Source organism: Volvox carteri (genome assembly GCF_000143455.1).
Source record: "Volvox carteri f. nagariensis unplaced genomic scaffold VOLCAscaffold_22, whole genome shotgun sequence".
Taxonomy (NCBI): Eukaryota; Viridiplantae; Chlorophyta; class Chlorophyceae; order Chlamydomonadales; family Volvocaceae; genus Volvox; species Volvox carteri.
Genome location: NW_003307565.1, coordinates 1127707 through 1152248, shown reverse-complemented (window position 1 = coordinate 1152248; position 24542 = coordinate 1127707). Strand labels below are relative to the sequence as shown.

The 24542-nt window shown below is 53.6% G+C and overlaps 3 protein-coding genes across 3 annotated transcripts in view; 1 reads left to right on the top strand and 2 right to left on the bottom strand.

Moving 5' to 3' along the window:
• Positions 1 to 1549, bottom strand: part of VOLCADRAFT_91723 (uncharacterized protein) — a gene marked incomplete at both ends in the record, with an annotated part of 4117 nt that extends 2568 nt beyond the window's left edge. The window contains 2 exons of the mRNA XM_002951125.1: positions 574 to 968; positions 1288 to 1549. Of these exons, the coding sequence (XP_002951171.1) occupies positions 574 to 968; positions 1288 to 1549 (657 nt within the window). The remainder of the gene's footprint in view (positions 1 to 573; positions 969 to 1287) is intronic.
• A 430-nt stretch (positions 1550 to 1979) lies between these two features.
• VOLCADRAFT_91722 (uncharacterized protein) lies at positions 1980 to 8295 on the top strand (the record flags this gene model as incomplete). The annotated part of the gene is made up of 13 exons (XM_002951207.1): positions 1980 to 2110; positions 2499 to 2565; positions 3041 to 3120; positions 3444 to 3570; positions 3901 to 4006; positions 4599 to 4774; positions 4841 to 4889; positions 5226 to 5384; positions 5857 to 5964; positions 6368 to 6477; positions 7157 to 7324; positions 7822 to 7914; positions 8155 to 8295. The coding sequence occupies 13 exons, from the start codon at positions 1980 to 1982 to the stop codon at positions 8293 to 8295; spliced, it is 1515 nt and encodes a 504-aa protein (XP_002951253.1).
• Positions 8296 to 9797: 1502 nt separating this feature from the next.
• On the bottom strand, positions 9798 to 23862 carry VOLCADRAFT_91721 (uncharacterized protein; the record flags this gene model as incomplete). The annotated part of the gene is made up of 13 exons (XM_002951124.1): positions 9798 to 10129; positions 12958 to 13128; positions 14455 to 14577; positions 15710 to 15880; positions 16132 to 16243; positions 16466 to 16602; positions 18774 to 18944; positions 19243 to 19366; positions 20615 to 20805; positions 21235 to 21346; positions 22787 to 22980; positions 23323 to 23386; positions 23773 to 23862. The coding sequence occupies 13 exons, from the start codon at positions 23860 to 23862 to the stop codon at positions 9798 to 9800; spliced, it is 1992 nt and encodes a 663-aa protein (XP_002951170.1).
• Positions 23863 to 24542: the final 680 nt, after the last annotated feature.

The following is a 24542-nucleotide window of genomic DNA, read 5'->3' as shown; positions in this document are numbered from 1 at the left end:
AGTTCCCCTCGCGGCGGCCTCGCCGCCGCCGCTACCTCCCGGTGTAGAAGCAGCAGTGGCAGTAGCAGTAGCAACGGGAACAGTAGTGGCCAAGTCCTGGGCTAATCCGGGAAGCAAAGCGGAGGCAGTTGACGACATGTCCGCTGAGGCGGGCGCGGCGGTGGCGGTAGAGGGGCCTGTGATGACACCACTGTCCTGCTGGATGCGGCATCGCCACCACTGCCCAAACAACGATGGTCCCTTTTCGTATTTCCCGTGCTGCTTAGCTTCTTCCGTCTTACTTGCGCGGCCGGCCAGCAGCAGCAGCACTGACGGAGGCGACGTCCCGAGCAGCCCTCCAGGAGGCGGTGTTTGGGCGGTGCGTGTGGTGGGCGAGTCACCGACTGGCTGTGAGGACACCGGCTCTGTCGAGCACTGTTGCTGCTGTTGCTCTTGGCCCAGTAGCAGCAGCTGCTGCTGCTGACCCTCCTGTTGCTGATGTTCAACTTGTGGCTCCCGCGGCGAATGGCGCGAATGGCGGCCTATATGCTGCTCCGAAGGCGGCTGTTTTCGACAGAATGCACGTGAATGCACGTGCGGGGGATGGCGGCCTCCTTCCGGCGATGGCGGTTGCCCTGCTGCCACCGTCGTCGTCGCTGCCGTTGGCAGCTTCCTTCGCCCCTCTTTGTCGCTGCCCCATTCCGCCGTCTCTGCGGCGGATGATGCTGGAGACGGCTCCCCTGTCAATGCTCCGAAACCACTGCCGTTGAGGGCTCCGTGGCTGTGGATGTGGCCCTGGCCGTGACTGTGGCTGTGGGTATCGCCGCTGGCGCCATCACTGCTAGGAGCATGGGCATGTGCATGCGGCATGTCGTACGCGAGGTGTGCGGCATGTTCGATGAAGACCATAACGAAAAGGCCCACGAGGATGCTGGTGCCGCCCAGAGGGTAGTCCACGCCGCCCAGGTCAACGAGCTCCTCTACGGCCTCTGCGTATTTTTTGAACCGCCCGCGATGGTTTGAGCCGCAAGACGGACGTTATCCGGGATTAAAAGATGGCGGTGCTGATGGGAGCTAGCGGTTATGGTCAGGTGCAAAGGGACGCCGGGCCCATGAAGTTCCCGGGGGGGAAAGCGTGTATTTTTGAGAAGGGCAGTAAATGTTGTTAACAAGGGCTTGACTCAGGAGGTAAGGTTGAACCAGGAGTAGCACGACATGATAGGATGTGCTTATAAACAAACAGAACGCAACTTTTTGCTTGGGTAACTGGACCGGCAAGCTGAAGCCCCGCTCATGCGATCAACGGACCTGGCAAGATGTGTACGAGAGCCAGCGCCAAGATGATGCCAGCAGAAAATGCTCTTATCAAGAATGTTGGCAAGCTGTTCTGGTTACGCAGCGCCTTAATGAAAAGCGGCGGCACGCCGCCAAGGAGGCCCGCGGATAGAATGATGAAAACAGCCGCAATGCGCAGCCCCACGTTGCTGCCGTTTAATGTTTGAACATCATCCGCAACATTCACTGTGTCGCTACCATCTTTACCTACCCTGCCTAACAAAGCACGGCTCATTCAGTCGAGGTCGACCTATCCCTTTTAGCCGGTATACAGCTTAGTACTTCCCAGATGCCCGGCGTCCTGCTGCACACATAACGCATGCCAGGAGCTTGGCTTCCAATGTTAACTTGTTGGCATTCCTGCAACTGCTTTTCCCTCAAATAGCGCGATATAGGTGATAAATATTTATCTAAGGAATGTACACCTTTGTGCGATTCGGAGTGACAACTTCCACCGTTCCAGCTCAACATAACCGCCAACGGCAGCCAAAACCTCCTCAAGATAAGCAGACGAGGAATAAATGGTTTTTAAGCTGTCACATGCACATCTAGAGATGCTGTATTACAACTGACAGTTCAGGAGCGTGTCGCGTGTTGGCGCATTGCAACCCTTTGGGCCCTCGTAAGCTTGCGCAGCGGTCCGTTAGCCGCAGCTTAGGGAGGCCATGGAGTTTACAGAATGCACAGCAGCCTTGGACCAGGGAACACAATCGACGAGGGTTTTTATTTTTGACCGAGACTGCGCACCGATCGCTTCGCATCAAGCGGACCTGCCGCAAATATACCCGCAAGCAGGGTAAGGTGCCATGTGTCATCGATGCAAGGTATTACAGCTTGCTTAGTCCCTTGGAGTCCTTTCGGGATGCCGCGCCTCGCGCCATGAACCCACCAAATTCTGCGCGCTTTTAACCAACTTCCCCTGTCCACAGACCTGTTATCCGGCGCGCATCACGGTGTCAGGCATCAGGCTGCTACGCAGCGAAAGCTCCCCTCCCAACTTAAAAACCTTCGCCTGGCCGACCTTCGACCTCCCAGGATTATCCAAAACACATGCGCGTAAAGTTATCTTCCCAACCCAGACTTCCTCGCACAGTACAGAAGCCATGCCTAAGAAAAACGCCAAGAACGCGCGTTTTGTTGACTACCGTGCTACGAATCTTTCATTGCCCTCTGCCTTCTCGCAGTTGGTGCGAGCATGACCCTATGGAAATCTGGCGCACGGTTCTGGAGTGCCTCAGCCGCGCCTGGGAGGTACGATGACAGGGTGGACCCTACGAAAAAATGCTTGGGCCTTTGGAATCTGTTTGTTTGAGATTTTGTCCACCCACCCATCCTGCATGCCTTTTCCCCGTTTCGTTCATCCTTCTCCTCACTCTGCTTATTCCTGGTGTTGTTTGTGGCGGTATACGCACAGGAGGCCCAACAGCGAGTGGTGTCCTCTGGGCGACCTCCCCTGCGGATGATGGCGCTGGGAATCACGAACCAGGTGAGCTTTTGAACGCCAAGTCAAACCCCCCCCCCGGCTACCGGGGGCTGGGGGGAGGAGGGACAGCTCCCCTTTCTAACCCGCAGCGCTACGCCCCGTCTCAATCCACGATCGGCTCCCGTTGTGATGTATACATGTGTCTGATGATGAAACTCTTGTCGGCTTCGCATGGTGCCTACACCGGTGTTTCGTGTGTTTCGTGTCTATGTGCGTTCGTATGTATGTGTATGCTCCTTGCAGCGCGAGACGACAGTGGTGTGGAGCCGAACCACGGGTCGGCCGCTGCACAATGCCATTGTGTGGCTGGACAACCGAACCAGGTGTGCGCGCAAGGATCAGTGAGCGGGGCGGTGCTGCCGCTATGGGAAGGCGATGTGAGCGGGGAGGAGGAGGAGGAAAGGGTGGAGGAAGGGGGAGGAGGAAGCAAAAAAAGGAGGGGATCTCAATTATTTGGCCCACTGCCCGTCGTTGGCCACCCACCTGAAACTGTTCCATCATATACCACCAATCTATTGATGCCACTGACCCATGGGACATTCGTCCAACCCTGAACCCGACCGTTAGTTGGTGCTTTGGATCTGTACCACACGATTTCTCCCCCCCCCCGCCCTCCGACCGCCACTGTCCCGCTGCATGTCTGCAGTGAGCTGTGCGACAAACTCGCCGCCGTACATGGCGGCCGCGACGCGTTCCGTGCGGTCACCGGACTGCCCATCTCGCCGTACTTTTCGGCCACCAAGTACCTGTGGATGTACGAAAATGTGCCGGAGGTGCGCGGCGCCGAGAGGGCTCCGGAACCAGCCAAAACACTCGTCTGTATGCTTATCTGTGAACGAGAGTATTTTCAAAATGGGAACATCAAAGGTCGTGTCTGTACGTATGTATGTGTACCGCCCCTCCCTCCCCCCTTCCCTTCCTTCCCTAAAATACCTCTAGTCGCGTGCTCATGTATGTTGAGTCAGCGGTTTCCTTTCCCCCGCCCCTACTTACCGAAAACGCCGGAAAGCAATCCTCTAGGGAGAATGTCACCGTCCCCTCAACACACACACTCTTCCCCACCGTCTGTGGTTCGTCTTACCCTTCCCCCCTTCCCCCCACAGGTTCGTGCAGCGGTGGACAGTGGCGATGCCGCAGTGGGCACCATTGACAGCTGGTTGATCTGGCAGCTGACTGGAGGGGCCGCGGGGGGGGTGCATGTCACAGACGGTGAGGTGCGGGGCCCGGGTATTGCTGGTTGGTGGTGGTGCCGTTGGTGGTGGTGGTCAAGGTGGTCAGGGTGGTTGCTGTGTTAGGGTGGATTTGATTAAGGAGGGTGAGGGTGGGGATGTGCACCTGGCAAGTTAACGGACAGGCAGACGGGTGCGCCTGGGGGTGGGGTTGGGATGGGGGAGGGTTTTCAAGGGCTGTGGGGGAAGGGGACGGGTTGGGGAGAGGGGAGTGCGTTTGGCGGGAAAGGTTTTGGCGCCCATCTGCATGTGCATGCGCGGTTCCTCCATTTGGAGATTTGGATGGCGAAGTGGAAGGGCGAGGAGGGCGACGGCGAGACGGGCGGGTGATGGGGCGAAGAGAGCAAGCAAAGGAGCTTTGCAAACGGCAAAGCCGCATCTAGACAGCCCGACATGGAATCGAAAAACACCTCCGAAGTCCTCCATCCCACACACACACTCCCTCGCACGATACGCACACATCCGGCGCTCGCCTCTGGCCCCTGTCCACTCACGACCAGGCTTCCTGTCCCCCGAACACCCCCCCTCCGCGTATGTGAAATGCGTGTGTGTTTTCTTCTTGTCCCCCGCAGTCACCAACGCCTCCCGTACACTCCTCATGGATCTGGATTCCTTGGAATGGCATGAATCCACCCTGGAAGCCTTCCGCTGCCCCCGTGTCGTACTGCCGCGAATCGCCTCAAACGCTGAGGTGTACGGCCTCATCACACCCACACACGCCACGGCACCCCAGCTTTACGGAAGCGGGGTTGGCAGTGGTGGTGGTGGCAGTGGTGGTTTCGCTTCCTCCTTCCACCCGCTGGGGCCGCTGGAGGGGGTTCCCATTGCCGGGTGTCTGGGGGACCAGATGGCGGCCATGTTAGGTGTGTGCGGGGGGGGGGTAGTGGGGGGGGGTGGGAGGGGGGGCCGAGCGAGTGAATTTTGGTGGTGGGGACGTCGTCGTGTAAAGGGTGCGGGATTCTTCCTGCTTGCCTGCCCATAGTGGCTGATTTATGTATTTAATTCATTTTTTATGTTTACCTAATTTGTCACGTCTACATTTAAATATCTTCCATTTACTCATTAATTACAGGTTTAAATTTTGCACTTGTAGTAGATTTTATTTTTCCATTTATTTACTTGTTATAAGTATATCCAATTTTTGTTCCTCTACACACACACCGTGTGAACCGGCGGGTTCCACTCCCACCCGCCTGCAGGTCAGCGCTGCCGGCCCGGGGAGGCCAAGAACACGTACGGCACCGGTTGCTTCATGTTGCTGAACACGGGTCAACGCCGTATAGCCTCCACTCACGGACTGCTCACCACCGTGGCTTTCAAACTGGGTCCGGACAAGCCGACGAACTATGCGCTGGAGGGTGAGGAGAGAGGGTGGGATGGGATGGGTTGGGGGAGAAATGGCGTGTGTTTTTCAAACTGAGCGGAAGGAGGCCAAGAATGTCATGGTGGGAGATGTTGCATGCGGACATATGCACGGAAGCAAGCAGAGAATGTCTCCGAGTATATCGTGCGTGTGTCCGAGTGTGTTTGGAAGCGCACGTGGAAGTGCGGAGCGGCCAACGTCCAGTTTTCCTTCCATTCACGTTGACCCCCATTCCTCCTTCATTTCTGGCATAGCTAACCCCCTTTTGCACGTCAGCAGCTAGTTCCTTGACTTTGGATCATCACGGCCCCCTCCCCCGTTATACCCCTTCCACCTTCCACCCTCCACCTTCCACCCTCCACCTTCCACCCTCCCTCCCACCCTCCCACCCACCCACCCTCCCACCCTGCCTCCCACCCTGCCTCCCACCCTCCCACCCACCCACTCACCCTCCCATCCCCTGTCAGGCTCCGTGGCTGTGGCCGGTCTGGGTATCAGCTGGTTGCGGGACAACCTGGGCGTCATTGGCAGTGCGGCGGAGTCCGAGGTGCTGGCAGCGTCAGTCCCGGATACGGGTGAGGGAGGCAGGGGGGTGGGAGGGAGGGAGGCAGGGCGGGTGGGAACCGTTACCGTGCAACAACGGTTAGGGCAATTATTTTGCGAGGCTGCACGGTTTTGACACTTACCATTTACCTGCGCCAAGTGCTATGTGCGTATCTTTTTTCTCTTACTCATCCTTCACTCCTTTCACCACCTAATTGACTTCGCCCACCTAAATAAACGTATCCATGGCCCTCGTGTTCTCCTTGACATCCTCCAACCCTTTCACGTCCCCACCTCACCACCACCATATCCGTCGCCACCTTTGACGAAGACTACCTTGCCGATCCCACCCCCCTACCCTGTAGCTCACTCCCACCCTCCCACCCGCCCACACTCCCACACTCCCACCCGCCCTCCCGCCCACTCCTCCACCAGGTGGTGTGTATTTCGTCCCCGCCTTCTCCGGGTTGCTGGCCCCCCACTGGCGAGCTGATGCCCGGGGTGTGCTGCTGGGGATGACCTCGTTCACCACCCGAGCACATGTGGTGAGCGAGGACGGGAAAGAATGTCTGTCTGTCGATCTGTCAGTCAGCCTAACTATGTGTCTGTCTACCAGTCAGTCAGTCTGTCTGTGTCTGTCTACCAGTCAGTCTGTCTGTCTGTGTGTCGATCTATCTGTCAGTCAGTCAGTCTGTGTGTCAGTCTGTGTGTCTGTCTGTGTGTCTGTCTGTATGTCTGTCTGTGTGTCTGTCTGTGTGTCTGTCTGTGTGTCTGTCTGTGTGTCTGTCTGTGTGTCTGTCTGTATGTATGTCTGTGTGTCTGTCTGTGTGTCTGTCTGTGTGTCTGTCTTGGGGGAGGGGAGTATAGGTGGATAGGTAAGGTGGATTGTTTGGCCACTAGGTGATACCCTTCGGCACTCCTTCCTCTCACACGAGATACTCTTATACGACCTCCGTTCGAAACCTCCCCCCCCCAGGCATATCCACACAAGCACGCGTACATACGCATACACACGCACCCTCCCCCCAATACACACTCTCCTCCCCACCCGTCCTCTGTTTGGGCTGCTCCCACTTCCTTTTTCTTCGTCTTAACCTCTTCAGTTCTCCCTAACTCTCCCTAGGTCCCTCCCCTCCTCGCTTTTGATATCACGGAGTAAGTCACATCTACGTTTCCCCCTTCACTCAACCTTTTGTTTCCTATTCCCCTTCATCCCCTCTCCAGGTTCGCGCCATGCTGGAGGCCATCTGTTTCCAAACCCGGGAGGTTTTGGACGCCATGAGGCGCGATGCCGAGCTGGACGAGCACCACGGTGGGTTGGCGGCGCTGCGGGTGGACGGAGGTGCGGCGGCTAACGACCTGCTGATGCAGCTGCAGGCGGACCTGCTGCAGGTACGGCGGGGAAGTGGGAGTGGGGCCGCGGTCACGTGGCAAGGGCATGGGCAATGAGGCAAGGAGTGGTGGGGCAGAAAGGTGGATGGGAGGATGGCCACAGGGCATGTATGTGTGTATTTGATGGACTTGGGGTTTGCTCCAGGGCAACAGACAAACAAGGGGAATGCAATGATATGCGTGTGTTAAACCTTGAGTTGCAACACACATGCAGGCATGTCTTGCATATGTATGCGTGCATCACGGTATGTGAGCGCACATGCACACAGTTTGGAGCCCACTGTAACAACCACGCTCCCAAAACCCTAAAACCCTAAGATAACAACCACCCGCACCCTGTCATCCCTACGCTCACCCACCCACTCGGTGCCCTCTCCCTCCGTTGTGGTATCTTGGGGGGCTTATTATCATTATCACGGGAGATCTGCGTCCGCCGATCGGTACTTTTCTGAAGTCGTGGTACGACACCCCGCACACCGCCTCTCCTCACTCGCCAGGTACCAGTGGTACGACCCGCCTTTAGAGAGACCACTAGTCTGGGAGCCGCCCTCGCTGCCGGACTGGCCGTCAACATGTGGTCGAAGGAGGAGGTGTTTGCGGCGGCGCCGCAGCCACCACTCAACAATCGCCAACAACATATGTTGCCACAGCGGGCGGCGGCGGCGTTGGCAGCGGCGCTGCCGGCAGCACAGATACATTCGCTGGCACCGGAAGGGCCCCAACCGGATGGGGTGTTGGGGCTGGTGAACAGTGCTGGTGATTGTGGTCATGATGGTGGGTGCAACAAGGGAGGTCACGGAAATGGAAGTGGGGGTGCCGCGGCTGTGGAGGCGACAGCGTTCCAGCCGGGTGTGACGCCGGCGGCAGCGGGACGTCGGTACGACAGGTGGCGGAAGGCGGTTGAGCGGGCGCTAGATCTGGCGGATCTGGCTCCGGAACTTGGCGAGGATGAGCAGCCGCTGGTGAAGTAATGGCAGTAATGGCATCAGGGGAAAAGCTGTAGTAGTTGGACAGCTGGTGAAGGAAGTGAGCAACTGAATCTGGGTGCAGCAGTTGAGGCAGCAGCAGGCACTAATGACGAAGTAGCTGCCAGAGAAAGCGTTTGGGTATGGCGCTGCACGTGAAGGTGGTGGGATTTAATGTGGGGGTGGATGACAGACAGATGGAGGTCGGGGGGTTAGGGAGGCGACGGAACGGCTTAAAGGGGATTTGGCGATGGCTAGGTGGATGGATCCTCTGTCATCAGAGCTCCCACCTCAGATGCCATCTTATTAGCAGAAGTTGGTGTGCAGCTTCAGACGGAGTTGAGCTCCCTTTGTTACTTTTCTGCATTTGAGTGCATGTGTGTTGTCGATATATATTTGGTATGTGGGTCACCTAACATCAACCACAACACCACCCCTATATGCTGCAGCACCGGCTTGCTGGCCCCGCCTTGAGCTTGGCAGATAAATAAGCCCTTGTGTGCGCCCACATATGCAGCGACGGCTGTGCATGGACTTTCTGCTTTTAGGCATTGAGATGTATCACACAACTATTACTTGTGTGTCAGTTGTTTTGTGTCCCTGCTCGGGTATATGAATGATGCAGTATGTATGTATGTCCCGACAGAATAAATCTACTTGGACACTATAGCTAGTGTGTTTTCATAGCATAGCATGTCTTGAAGGTGCACATGGTGCGTGAAGGGACACTGCTGCCCAAAACACTCTGTACATTCCCCCTGTCCACCTACTACTAGTTTCTGTAATGAAGCAGATGATCAATTTCAGAGTAAAGCCCGGTTAGCTAAACCCTAAAGGAATTTGCTAAGCTGCTTGATGCACAGTGGGAGCGTTCGAATACCCTGGCCATGGGTGACCCCCGCGTTTTCCCCAGTGGAAGTAGTGCCGGTGTCAGGGCTTGCCGCTATCAGAACTGAATGGGAGCGGCCCCGCCTCGGGGTGTGCGGGGCGGTGGCTGGCGCACACCGAAGCAACAATGCTGCCCAGCTTTTGCATGAAGTGCTCATGTATTTCTGGTTGGGCTGTTGGGAGGTTAACCAGCCCAACGGCCGTGAGTGGTGACCTCGTGTTTGAAGGGCGCAGCATGCGCACCATTATGACTGAGGCGCCGGCCCTGGCATTGAGGCTTCCCTCTCGGAAATCTGGGAGGTCAGGCACGTTGCGCTAAGGCGCTTCATGCCGAAGCGGACGAGGGCGGATGATAATGGGGCCCCGCATACCCCGCATACCCAATCATAACCGTCTATGGGAACCCCGGCTTTTACGGACATACCAACACGTGTGTGCGAAACTTGTAACTTGTAACTAATAACCACCAACTGCTGACCATCATGGCTGTCACATGAGACTAAACTGAAAAGTAGTAGATTTTAGGTTGAATTGATAATATGGTTTGCAGGTGAGTTGAAGCCGTGCGGTTCGTACGGCAGTTGGGTGTTCCCGTACTCCGGCCTTGCCCGGGTCGGCCCTCATTGGAGCAGAGCCTTAGCGTGTTGCTGAGTGAGTGTTGTTTGCTTAAACTGTGCGCGCCTGTGTTGCTTAAACTTTATTGTCGTCGCTTTTAAAGCAGTAGCGTGGCCGGCGCCCGCTTGGCATGTCTCGTTGACCTTTGCTCTAAACGATACAACTTTAAGCAGGTCTAACCAGCAGCTGCGTTTCTGCGTCAGCGTCAATATGGCGTTTGACCATTGCAAGACCATTCTTGACCTTGCGACCTCGACCTCCGAAAACACCCGCCACTCAGCGACGCCAAGTCCCATCATCTTCAGGATTGTGTGGAAAAAAGCTGGTGGCGATTGGCCTGGAGGAGCGGGAGAAACTGAGGGAGCTGGAGGACCCGCGAGGGTCGGTCAGCAACCCTATGGCATAAACGGGGGTACCCCCCCTTATGCGTTACCCAGGGGTGGGGGTAGGGGTAAGTGGTTGCCCATGTGGGTTTGTACGGAGGGAGGTGGGTAAAACCCCTTACCGAGGGGTAGGGGTATTACCCAGACCCCCCTACCGAGGGGTAAAAGAGGGTCTGGGTAATACGCTAGCGGGGGGTAACAGATCTGTTATTCACCGGTAGCGTATTACCCAGACGTCTAGACAGGGCAACCCATTTTTACGAGTGTGCCTCGACCAAACCATATCATACACTAGTACTTGCCTGCTGTATTGCATTTTTGCTTATAAAGCTACCCCGGTCCACAAGAGTGATGAGGTCATGTGCATGGGTGCCGTGGGGGTGTGTGTAGGCTGTGTTAACAAGGGGGGGGACCCCCGGTTTTATGCCATAGGATTGGTGGGTGGTGGGGGACAGAGCAGTAGCAGGCGGGTGGCGGTGTCACTGAGCTAGCCTCCACCCAGCATAGGGCCCAGCCAGTGAAGTACATGTTGTAAGAAGGGTTCAGCTCCCTTGGCATCTCCCTGAGTACTCTTTGCCTGCAGGTGTTACACATGTGCACTGTCCTTCCTGAGTGTGGCCCCCAAGTAGTGTGGTGCCATCCCTCTATCCGCGTGGGAGCAAAGGATCAGTTTTCAATTTCTCCTCAGCCTCCTGTTGTGTAATCTCAGCATCTTTGCCTTGATATGGCTGGTCTTGTGCTCCGTCCTGTCCGGGGTTTGCTTGACTGGATTCCTGTATTTATGTTCGGCACCATCGATTCTTCCGAGTTTGCCTAGTTGACATGCTGTTTGTGTGGCTAGGATGTCCTTCCAGCTTCCTAGGATGGTTGCATACCATGTTGATCGACTAGGTTTGCCTCATGTTATGGAGTAGGAGCATATCCCTCGGCCCGAATTAATCTCCAACTTGTTTATGGGTTCCCGACAGTATCCCATGGCCAGTGCCTGCCTTCCTGCCTGCATGTATGTTGCCGCTTGCAAGCCTCATGGTTGAGGCTTGCTCCTGTAGTAGCTGGCCGCTGAAAGGCCTCTCGAGATGCTGGTCGAGCGCTTCGCGCGCATTTGTATTTGATAGTGTGTCGTACTGTGTACCAGCTACTACAGCTCCTCGACGTATGTGCTGCCTTCATGCTCAAGATACATCTGTTATATAAGAACATATCCAAGTACTAAATATCTGTTGAGGTAAAATAGTATTTATTACATATCAGTTGTCAAAGTGGAAACACGTGCATAGTTTGCAATTGCCGACTCATCTCGCTCAGCGGACGGAGCGCCTGGCTCGACAGCTATACAGATAGCTATGATGATCGACATAGATGCACAAATGGCGCAAGAATGAAGGACTCCAAAGAGAAAATATCCTCAGCGCCGACACACATGGACATGCTTATGTCGTTGGATATTTCCATCATCTACAGATCGTGCCCTATCTAGTATATTAGATCGATACCTCCCAAGACCATGGCACAATATTTTATGTAGGCGCAAAACGATCTGCTGCCCATATGGTGTTGGAGCAACTGCCAGTTGCTGACATGCATGTCCTGATTAGGCTGCTGGTTGCCATCTGCCATGACCCACCATATGGAGACACAGCAGCTCGATTCGGCCACTAGGTTGGCTGGCTGTGTGCACGTGCCCTCCTGAGCCCGATGTTGGTTGTCGCACTGCATGTGCCTCTGAATGATAACTAGTTGCTGGGCTGGCAGGACGGCATAAACACCCGTTCAATCCAAATAATACTGTTTGCACTGTTCTGATATGTATTGGCTGCTGCATCGGGCCAGAACCTCTTGATCAAAATGTATTAGGATTAGTAGGATGATGGGAAGGTTATTGGCGAGGTAGGGGAGAGGAGGAGAGGTGTCTGGGTGCCGGGGATGGGCGAGATACTACGATACTAAGATACCCGTCTTCCCCTAAGAGGGGAAGACGGGTGGCGTGGAGAGGGGGGTGGACGACGTAGGGGAGGGGGTGAGGGGGGACGTGGGGAGCGCTGTGGGCAAGGGGGGGAAGGAGTTGTGGGGGGACGTGGGGAGCGCTGTGGCCTTTGGGAGGGAGAGGGGAAAGGAGGAGGGGAGATAGGTGGAGGAGGAGGGGGAGGACGAGGGGAGGGAGGTGGAGGAGGTGGCGGAGGAGGAGGGGGAGGATGAGGGAAGGGAGGTGGAGGAGGTGGTGGAGGAGGAGGAGGGGAAGGGGGAGGAGGGAGAAGGGGAGTTGCAGGAGGGGGGGGAGGAGGCGCTGTTGGCGGCGGTGTTGGCAGCAGTGGTGGGCCTGAAATACCGGGGGACAAGTAAGCATACGTGGGCAAGAGCAGGGAGTTAATACATCGAATGGAGTATTCAGATAGTGCTTTTTGATATTCCCTTTCATGCTGTACTACAGAAGTCAAGGGCTTGTTCCCGAAGTTGGCTGTACAAGTGCAGTACAGCGTAGATCTAGATCTGCAGATCTAGAACCCCAACTTGTTAGCGATCCTAAGAGCTTTTAACCACCTAGCTAAACCCTGAAGCACACCTCATGATGGTAGTGTAGAAGCATAATTGCAGTTGTTTGTAAGGAGGTTTCAGCTTGTAGCTACAAGTCATTAAGCACCAGCTTCGTTTTCCTAATTTTGTCTAGTTGGTAATTTTGCTATAATCTGCCATTCCTGAAATTAGTCTGTCTGTCTGTCTGTCTGGTGTACACATGCAATGATCCGCTACTGAAACTTCACGCTGCTATGCTTGCTTGCCATACCTGAGGGAGAGGTTTCGTAGATATCTATGGCCCAATCACCGCCACAAATTTCGCTAGGATCGCCCAAGCAGCTGTGCGTGCAGCCGTTACTGGGGCCTAACGAAACTGCTCTCGCCATGTCAGAGCCGCCGTAGCACTCCTGGCCATACTCAACACCAAAATATGGCAAACCTGCAGCACGGGCATAAACAGTGTATGAATTGATACGACTTGTACGATATGTACTACACATGTGTACTATGCACGATGTGTACACATCGATAGTAAGCCGGCCATCTATGTACGGCATGTCGGTATAACTGAAGTTCATCAGGCATTACAACTCGAAGTAAATTATTTCCTGCGGAACACTACAGAGCGAGTATGCAGCAACAGTCGTACTGCTGGCTCTCCAAAACAGATAAACATACGGGATTGTTATCTTTGTTTGTTTTGAGAGAACCAGCAGTACTACTGTTGCTGCATACTCACGCTGTACACTAATCAAATATCAGCAGCAGGCAGAGGACGCAAGGCAGATCAAGCGTATCAAACACCAGCAGCCGGCAGGGTGTAGTAGTTGAAAGCCGCCACTGAAAGGGGTGCTGGTGGCGATGCGCCTTGGCGCCTATTTGTAGACGATTTGTGTGCCATAATACATACAGCCACTACTCCTACATTTCCCCCCCCTCTGAAGGGATCCGATTCGGGCCCTTTCGGCCACATGGCACTACTGCCTTATACAGTTGAAGATCCTGGGTTCGATTCCCTAAGGAGACCCCCGGCATTGTTGGGAGCGTGAGATTATGGCTAGATGCTGAGATGTGGAGTTGAGGTCACTGGTGCTGGATCGAGATTCGCACGCTGAATTTGTAGCGATTGCTGAACCCTCTGTCTCTGCGGATGTTCGGGTGAATGGATAAGGAGGGATCCTAGAAGGCAGGACCAACCGCCTTCGACTTCCAGTTCGTTTGGCGTAGTACAGTGTGGTAATGGTGGATGGTGCTATATGGTGTGATAAATTGTAGAAAAAATGACAATGTGTTCAAGTGGCCCAGAAGCCTCCCACTCTGTAACAAGTCAATTCAATTCAATTCAACATACACCAGCCTGTGCCTGTACCGTCTCCTACTCTTGCTAGCACAATTTTAGAAATATAACATATCGGGGCTGAACTGTAGTAGCTGTACAAGTACGGCACAGCATCATTTACAAATACACGCTAAGGCGCTCCGCCAGCAGCATCTTGGGAGGCTGTTTCAGCGGCGGCCAGCTACTGCACGAATTGACGACTTCAGGTTCACAGGCATCTACCAGGTGCCACTACCAATCCTAGTAGCTGAACGCTGAAACCATGCTCTCTATGGATGCTGGTGGTGTGCTTTAGCACGCCATGTGTGCCGTATTTGTGTGCCGTAGTATGTACAGCCCTTCACAGCGGAAACATATAAACCACTAATTCACGTGCATTCTAATAGAGGCGTGCATTTAAGTGCTCTATTCACCTGCACTACTCACCTGCCGCCTTTGCTAGGCCCCGACAGTAGCTCAAAGACATCCTGTAGTCGTAAACCGCTAAGTACTGGGGGAGAACACGGTCCGCATTGTCGACGAAACAGCCAATGTAGCCCTCTGATGTCGCTGGGGGAGGAGGTGGTTGTGGAGGAAAGGGCGGCGGTGGTGGTGATAGCGGAATCAGTGGCGGCGGTGGTGGTGGCAGTGGCGGCGGCGGCGGTGGCGGTGGGGGCGGCGGTGGTCCTGAAATACATACCGGGAGACAAGCACATGTACAGAGCAGTAGCGAGTTAATAGGGTTTTGTGGGGCGCAGATGGTTGAGGAGAAGATGTCTGCTGTAGATACTATGCATAACGTAATACCAACCGTGTTTTGTGATTGTACGACCTTTCCTGCTGTACGGCATTCCCTGGCAACATCAACCCCCACTATCAGACATGTCATCAGCTGACCTCTTTCTGCTTCTCCTGCTGACAAAGCTCACTCCATCTATCCACCCACCCTACCACGCACGCGTATGAATAGTTCCCGTGATATGCCATGCAATGCAGCTCCATCCCTGCCGGCCTGTACTGATGAGGCACGTATGTTAGCAGGGTTACTCTGGACACGGACTCAAATCGCGTTGCTTAAAGCTCGAGATCATCCCTCGGGATCAGAGCTAGCCGATAATCGAACGATACCCGTCGTCAAGATTTCGGGTCATCTGTAGCGCATCGTTTTTCATGCCTGTTGATCTATTGAACCATGGGACGATCTACAAACCACACACTCCATACCATGAATCTACTTAGTTAAGGCAGGCGGCTGGCAGAAGTCAAATCCTGACTTCTGCTCCCGAAATGTCCGGGTTTTAATCCGCCTGCTGACGCCTCGGGAGTGTGAGAGGTGTTGAGATGGGAGCTGGTCCCCCATTTTGTGGACAGTGTAGGACGTCATCATAGCAATTAGTGAGCTGACCAGGAACTAAGTTGTGGCGCTGTCGATCCGATTTGATTGGATGCTGGTGGTTAGTTGCTAAACCCAACGAATACATTCTGAAGTCGGATGGGGTGAATGGATTAGGGTGCCCCTCTCGCAGGGGAGAGCAGGGAACTGCCTCGGGAAAGGGGGCCGCTGGTGAAGCTATACCACCCTGTAACAACATCATATTTATGATTTCTCGGTCTACCTTTTATAAGATGAACATGATAAGTCGAGCATGATACGCGCTTCATTATTGCTAATCGTGCTTCACTCTGTGCTCGCCGTACATACCTATCGGGGAGGTTTCATAGATGTTGACGGCCCAATCACCGCCACAAATCTGGCTAGTGTCGCCCGAGCAGCTGTGTGTGCAGTTGCTACTGCGGCCCAGCCTGGTTGCTATCTCCATGTCAGAGCCGCCGTAGCACTCCTGGCCATACTCAACACCAAAATATGGCAAACCTGCAGCAGGTGTATGTTATACCACGACTTCAGGAAATTTTAAAATACCAAGCGGCGGATGCAGGTCCCGCGATATGCCCAGGATACAACAAGTACCCCCCCTCTAGCTGTAGAGGGCGTCCACGACCTTTTATCCTACCACAGGGTCCCTGTGTGATCACGTTGGCCATCGTGATGGCAGCACCCGCAGGGTAACCAGCGGCCGCGGGGCCTGCCACCTCCCGCACAGAGGAAACCGCGAATGCACTCACCTGCAGCTTTGGCTAAGTTCCGGCAGTAGCTTACAGACATGTTGGGGTCATTGTCCGCCAAGCGCTCAGGGAGGACACGGTCCGCATCGTCGGCGAAACAGCCGATGTAGCCCTCTGATGTCCACGGGGGTGAAAAAGGTTGGATAGGTCAGGCGGTAAATGTTTGATTGTCTATAGGTCATATATGTAAGAAGGGATCAGCTCCCCTGGCATCTCCCTGAGTACTCTTTGCCTGGTGCGCACATAGGTGCGAATTGCTAGGTGGTGGGAACTCTCCGGATAGAATCCGGTTTCGACCATAGTGCACACCAGGCACGATGCAGCATACTCTTACCCCCAAGGTGGATGCCCGGGTGGGCGATAAGTCTACCAGCTGAGTAAAAACAAAGTCCTCCATCTCGGACGGGGACTGACGAAATGTCACAATAACCAACAGCCTCACAATTCTACGGGATCTCAAACAATCAAATCCTACAGGATATGCCCGGGGGCGCCCGAGGACGTTCACTCGAGGGAGGAATGTAAGAAGGGATCAGCTCCCCTGGCATCTCCCTGAGTACTCTTTGCCTGGTGTTACAATATAGGTCACTGTAGAAGAGATGGGGACCAAGAAATAGATAGGCAAGGATATGCTCGCAACTAAGCTGTGCGGCGGGTCATTACTACCCTTACATTACTAGGAAGGGAAGGATGCAAGGGGGGGGCCCCAACCGGGGGTGGGCAGAAGGGGTGCTAGGAATGGAAGGGTGCCTAAGGGCCCAGGGTAGGGATATGAGGCCCCTGTATAGGTAATAGGCTTCCTTTTACTCCTTGCATTCTCTTGTAGCTCGTTGTGATAGGAGCTGTAGGACCTAGTACTCCTTATCATCCAACCCTCGTATTTCTGATTTCGGGAACGGGTCCATTTCTGCTGTCGTTGTGACTGCCGGCTCCGGCGGTCAGGCGGCCCTTCGGCCGCAGAGGAGCTTCCGTTTATGGTGGATGGACTATTTCTGCAAGCTGTTCGGCCTCGGGAAAACTCTTTCTGTTATCGGGAGTTCCAGTACGTACGACCCGAAGTGCTCGAAGCTGTAGTAGCTGGCCGCTGAAAGGGCTTTCGAGATGCCGGTCTAGCGCTTCGCGCGTATTTGTAGGTGATGTGTGCCGTACTGTGCACCAGCTACTACAGAAGCGTTTGCCGATGTCGGGTCGCACCACGGCAGTAAGCGAAACTGATATGCACTGTCCATCTGCCTTTATTCTTGTCTACAGATGTCTCCAGATATGTTTGCTTCAATATCGCCCACTGTGCCGAATGGACGCAGCCATTGGTGCATGCTGAGGACTGCGCTCCTGGGCCGAAGGATAGTTCCGTAGTGCCAACATAAAGTAGTGACACACAACTGGGATGCCGTCACCAAAATGTTGTAGCACGTGTAAATGTCTAAGGCTTTTCCAGCACAGGCGTCAGTTCAGGCACTAAGGGTAGCGCATACGTATGAGCTACGGGGACATCAGTGTATACACTGATGAGCATCCGGGATTATGTTGTATCCTGTAAAGCTTTCTGCACAGCTTGCGGCTCCGAACTGCCGACAGTTAGGCTTCGGATATATATCCGCTGTCGGTGATTACAGGTCTAACTAATACTGATATTAGTTTACTCGCGACTACTGATAGTCGTCTGCCATCTTAATGCCGCACCGCTGCAGAAGTCCATACCTGAGTATGGGCGGGGGCTTCACCTGAGAAAAGCTGGGACCTGCGTCCCTGGTTCGTCTGACCGATCGAGAGTAGCTCCCGAGAGCTTTGGCTTCTGGATACCGCGTCGCCCAGTCGTACTGGGGACCTTTCGACGCGAGGCCCAAGTGGAGTCACTGATGACTGTTTATTCAAGGCACTTTTGCCTCTATCGGTATCTTCCATCTCATGGTTGTGTCGTCTGAAGCCTACAACAGATTGAAGACCTATCAAGGTCAAAACTCCTTCCGAAGGTGGAAGGCAAGAGCGCCGGGTGCCCCGAAATTCCGGGGAAGGCAGGGTTTCGCCAGGTAGCGGCCGCAATGTGTAGATGCGACCCCCCTATCTACATATCATATGCAACCGTCACCAATCTTCGTCACACAGCTGCAGACCGATCTCCCGCCGCGGGCCATCACCAATTGCAAAGATTATTGCAAATGGTTTCCGGACTTTTTAAATGCCGTCGCCAAAATTTCTGTCGCCAATTCTTACTGGCACTAGAGTAGAATAAGTAGATACGGCCATAAAGTAGACGGATTTAAGACCATCACAAGACCGTCACTATCTATTACATGGGTGGGTGTGGCCTGTAGGCGACCAAACACTTTACTGATGAAAACATTTTACAGACGATTTTAACCTCCCTAACATCAGTGCTATTTGACAACACCAGGCATTGCTTATGGCTGTGTCACTTACAAGGGTAATACAGGGTATTAGCAAGGTTACTACATTTTTGGCCATCGATATATCACTCTCAAGTGTGAGTGTTATCGTACGTGTATAGACTCGCTATACCTATCAAAGGATAATTACCGTAAGGTTATTATGGGAGCACGCCGTGGAAGTGATTAGGATGATACTATTCAATGCAATGATCCGCTACTGAGACATCACGCTGCTGTAATTGCTTGCCATACCTGAGGGAGAGGTTTCGTAGATATCTATGGCCCAACCACCGCCACAAATTTCGCTAGGATCACCCGAGCAGCGGTGCGTGCAGGTGTTATTGCGGCCATGCGAGATAGCTCTCGCCATGTCAGAGCCGCCGTAGCACTCCTGGCCAAACTCAACACCAAAATATGGCAAACCTGCAGCACGAGCGTGAAGAATGTCCCAAGTGGATACGGCTTGTACGATGTGTGCTATGATAGTAAGCCGGCCATCTATGTACGGCATGTCGGTATAACTGAAATTCATCAGGCAGTACAACTCGAAGTAAATTATTGCTTGCGGAACACTACAGAGCGAGTAACAGTAGTATTGCTGGCTCTCCAAAAACAGATAAACATACAGGATTATTTTGATCAAACTTATCAAGTATCAGCTGCAGGCAGATGATGAGTAATCACGTGCATTTTAAGTGCCCTATTCAAATGCACTTCTCACCTGCTGCCTTTGCTAGGCCCCGACAGTAGCTTACAGACATTCCCGGGTCGTAATAGACCAAGTATTGAGGGAGGGCACGGTCCCAGTCGTCGTTGAAACAGCCAATGTAGCCCTTTGATGTCCACTGGCGGGGAGGTGGTTGTGGAGGCAATGGCGGCGGTGGTGGTGGCAGTGGCGGCGGCGGCGGTGGGGGTGGGGGCGGCGGTGGTCCTGAAATACATACCGGGAGACAAGCACATGTACAGAGCAGTAGCGAGTTAATAGGGGTTTGTGGGGCGCAGATGGTTGAGGAGAAGATGTCTGCTTTAGATACTATGCATTAGGGTGTAACAGCCGGTACACAGTACGGTGCTATAAATACGCGCAGAGCGCGACTGTCAGCAACTCGAGAGACCTTTTCAGCGGTCAGCTGCTACATTTTGTATCGAGACCTCGTGTAAAATCACGATCCTGAAGTCGTCGGTTCAACCCCCATCGATCACGTTCGAGTGGTATTTTGGGTGTGGCGACTCAGTGAGCGAATATCGCACAAAACTATAGATTAAAAGTAGCTGAACCGACTGGACTGTCTCTGTGCCTGAAAAACCTGAAGGCTAGGCGCATGTGAAGCGGGCACATGACGTGACGTGGGCTTGGTCACCCCACTGCCCGAGGGTAGGCGAAGGTAGGCACAGGCTGGCGGTATACGAGGCTCTAAGGGCCCGGGACGGTTCCCTTCAAAGGGGGGGGAATGTAGCAGCCGGTACACAGTACGGTGCTTATAAATACGCGCAGAGCGCGACCGCCAGCAACTCGAGAGACCTTTTCAGCGGTCAGCTGCTACATAGGGTCTTCCAACTGTGTGATTGTACGACCTTTCCTGCTGTACGGCATCCCCTGGCAACATCAACCCCCACTATCATCATCACTGCCACTACACCATGTCATGAAATGCCGAGAGCATGATACACTCTTTGTAACACCAGGCAAAGAGTACTCAGGGAAATGCCAAGGGAGCTGATCCCTTCTTACATTCCTCCCCCCCTCGAGTGAACGTCCTCGGGTGCCGCCGAGCATGTCCCCTAGGATTATGGTTAATTGAGATCCCGTAGGATTTATGGTTTATATGGTTATATGACATTTCGTCAGTCAGTCAACGACCGAGATGTGGTCTTTACTATTTACTCAGCTGGTAGACTTCTCGCCCACCCGGGCATCCACCTTTGAGGAAACATCATGCCTGGAGTGCGCTATGTTCGTAACCGGACTCGATCATGGGAGATCCCAAATCCAAGAAATTCGCACCAATGTAACACCAGGCAAAGAGTACTCAGAAGATGTCAAGGGAGCTAAGCCCTTCTTACACGCTTCATAATTGCTAATCGTGGTTCACTCTGTGCTCGCCGTACATACCTATCGGGGAGGTTTCATAGATGTTTACGGCCCAATCACCGCCACAAATCTTGCTAGTGTCGCCCGAGCAGCTGTGTGTGCAGTTGCTACTGCGGCCCAGCCTGGTTGCTATCTCCATGTCAGAGCCGCCGTAGCACTCCTGGCCATACTCAACACCAAAATATGGCAAACCTGCAGCGGGAGCACGTAAGCATGTCGTCTATATGCAATTATTGTGTGTGTTGTGTCATATGGCTGTAGCATCGACAAGACATGTGTGTACGACAGACCAAACGATTAGCGAAGCAAAGCGAACGTAAGACAACTACCAAACACCTTGCAGACTTACAAGACCAAACGCCAAAACTGAAAACCAATATCAACATAGAGGTTAACTACAGGAAAGACGGGAAAATGGACGTGACGCCAAAATGATGTGACATGTGTTTCATTAGTTCATCAAGCACCACATGGTCTGCGAACACAAACCAGCAGAGCGAGCCTGAGTATGCAGCAGTATTACTGAGTAAACATTCAAAAATAAACAACCAACTTGAAATGAAAGATATATAGCATCAGCATCAGGCACTACTGGAAGCATGGGAGTGCGAATGCACTCACCTGCAGCTTTGGCTAAGTTCCGGCAGTAGCTTACAGACATGTTGGGGTCATTGTCCGCCAAGCGCTCAGGGAGGACACGGTCCGCATCGTCGGCGAAACAGCCGATGTAGCCCTCTGATGTCCACGGGGGTGAAAAAGGTTGGATAGGTCAGGCGGTGGGCGCTAAAAGGCGATGCATGTGGAAGGGTGTACACAAGACGGACATCCCTCGAACTTGCTTCACGTTATTATCATGGCAGTTTGCAACGATATATATTTTGTACATTTATTATAAACTGCGATGTTTTGTGTACGCCATTTTGGCACCATTTTGGCTACACCGCTTTTTTGACGTATTCTGGCTTCGTTTTACCATTTTAAGGACTGATCTGCAAAGCGAGTCTTTCTCCGTCTGCAGACGATTTAACAGCCTAAACAGCTGTGCTGTTTGACGCCACCAGGCGTTATTTATGGCTGTGTCACTTGCAAGTGTATAACATCTTTCGGAATCTCTAGCAAGGGTACTTGAAGCGGCGGAAGCACTTCCAGGCTGGTGGTGTTTTGGGAAGGCCAGTAAGCAATGCAAGGAGGGGTCGGGTTCGCATGTGACCCAGGAAATGCAGCTGAGGCGTGGTCACCGCAGCCGTCGGATTGCGCCTGGACTTTCAAGTGTGTGCACCCAGCCGGATAAGTGGGGCGAGCTAAATGTGCACCCCCGGGTGGATGACATGCCCGATGACTCGTTAGGATCGAGTAGTACATGGAATACAGTGAGGTTTCCGGTGCAGGCACAGAGGGTGATACGTTTTTGGGCGGGGCCACAGCGCGAAGCGCCCAGGGGGGCCCCGACCTGTAGGATTGCTGCCTACATTGACCGAGGTCAAAGTCACATCAACGCCTCTCGGGCTAAATTTCATCTCAAAAAGGTGCCGTGTATCTCATCATGGATTTCCGACATGACAGCCACCAGCAGGCCGACAAATTTGCTTACATTTCTCTATGAAATACGCAAGCTGCTCGTTTGTACAATTACTTTGGCCAATGCTCGGGGCCTCCGAAGACCTGCGGTGTGCCGTGATGAAGCTCGCGGCTGTGGGGCGGATTGATGAGGCTGCTGGCGCTTCGGGGATAAGCATCACAGACAGCACCGAACTTCACTCAGCTTGCGTTACCAATTTGCCCGCACGGGCATTCCGACTTGCGGTCTGCCGCACTGTCCTTGCGGCATGCACCCGGGATGGATGCGATTCGCGTGGAGCCCGCAGGCGGTGCTGACGATTCCGCCGGTGCAAGCTTAGCTCCCACACCATCAGTACTGCTGCAACAAAGCACATCTCCCACCGCAGTGACACTACCCATCAATTGTCACACGGCCTGTACGGATGCAAGGGGGGCCCGCCCTTTTTCCGGCTTCGAGGAAGCCGACACCCGACTTGTCCGTACCTGCATGGAATCGCTTACTTTGAGCTATACCTAAGTGTTAGGCCTAGAGCAGATGATTTAATGAACACGCCATGCCTAGGATGATATTCAATAAGTTATATAACGTATTTATCCGCTACTGAAACCTCACGCTGCTGTACTTGCTTGCCATACCTGAGGGAGAGGTTTCGTAGATATCTATGGCCCAACCACCGCCACAAATTTCGCTAGGATCGCCCAAGCAGCTGAGCGTGCAGCCGTTACTGGGGCCTAACGAAACTGCTCTCGCCATGTCAGAGCCGCCGTAGCACTGCTGGCCATACTCAACACCAAAATATGGCAAACCTGCAGCACGGGCATGAAGAATGTATGAATGGATACGACGTGTACGATATGTACTACACATGTGTACTATGCACGATGTGTACACATCGATAGTAAGCCGGCAATCTATGTACGGCATGTGGATATAACTGAAATTCATCAGGCATTACAACTCGAAGTAAATCATTGCTTGCGGAACACTACAGAGCGAGTAACAGTAGTATTGCTGGCTCTCCAAAAACAGATAAACATACGGGATTATTTTGATCAAACTTATCAAGTATCAGCGGCAGGCAGACGATGGGTGGAAGCGTGTAATCACGTGCATTTTATATGCCCTAAGTAATCACCTGCACTACTCACCTGCCGCCTTTGCTAGGCCCCGACAGTGGCTTACAGACATCCTGAAGTCGTAAACCGCTAAGTACTGGGGGAGTACACGGTCCGCATTGTCGACGAAACAGCCAATGTAGCCCTTTGATGTCGCTTGGCGGGGAGGTGGTTGTGGAGGCAATGGCGGCGCTGGTGGTGATAGCGGAAACAGTGGCGGCGGTGGTGGTGGCAGTGGCGGCGGCGGCGGTGGGGGTGGGGGCGGCGGTGGTCCTGAAATACATACCGGGAGACAAGCACATGTACAGAGCAGTAGCGTGTTAATAGGGTCTTGTGGGGCGCAGATGGTTGAGGAGAAGATGTCTGCTGTAGATACTATGCATAACGTAATACCAACCGTGTTTTGTGATTGTACGACCTTTCCTGCTGTACGGCATCCCCTGGCAACATCAACCCCCACTATCAGACATGTCATCAGCTGACCTCTTTCTGCTTCTCCTGCTGACAAAGCTCACTCCGTCTATCCACCCACCCGACCACGCACGAGTATGAATAGTTCCCGTGATATGCCATGCTATGCAGCTCCATCCCTGCCGGCCTATACTGATGAGGCACGTATGTTAGCAGGGTTACTCTGGACACGGACTCAAATCGCGTTGCTTAAAGCTCGAGATCATCCCTCGGGATCAGAGCTAGCCGATAATCGAACGATACCCGTCGTCAAGATTTCGGGTCATCTGTAGCGCATCGTTTTTAATGCCTGTTGATCCATTTTATCACGGCACGATCTACAGACCACATACTCCATACCAGGAATCTACTTAGTTAAGGCAGGCGGCTGGCAGGAGATAATTCCTGACTTCTGCTCCCGGAGTGTCCGGGTTCAAATTCGCCTACCGATGATTCGGGTGTGTGAGAGGTGTTGAGATGGGAGCTGGTCCCCCATTTTGTGGACAGTGTAGGACGTCATCAAAGCAAGCAGTGAGCTGACCAGGAACTAAGTTGTGGCGCTGTCGATCCGCCAGATTTGTATGGATGCTGGTGGTTAGTTGCTAAACCCAACGAATACATTCTGAAGTCGGATGGGGTGAATGGATTAGGGTGCCCCTCTCGCAGGGGAGAGCAGGGAACTGCCTCGGGAAAGGGGGCCGCTGGTGGAGCTATACCACCCTGTAACAACATCATATTTATGATTTCTCGGTCTACCTTTTATAAGATGAACATGATAAGTCGAGCATGATACGCGCTTCATA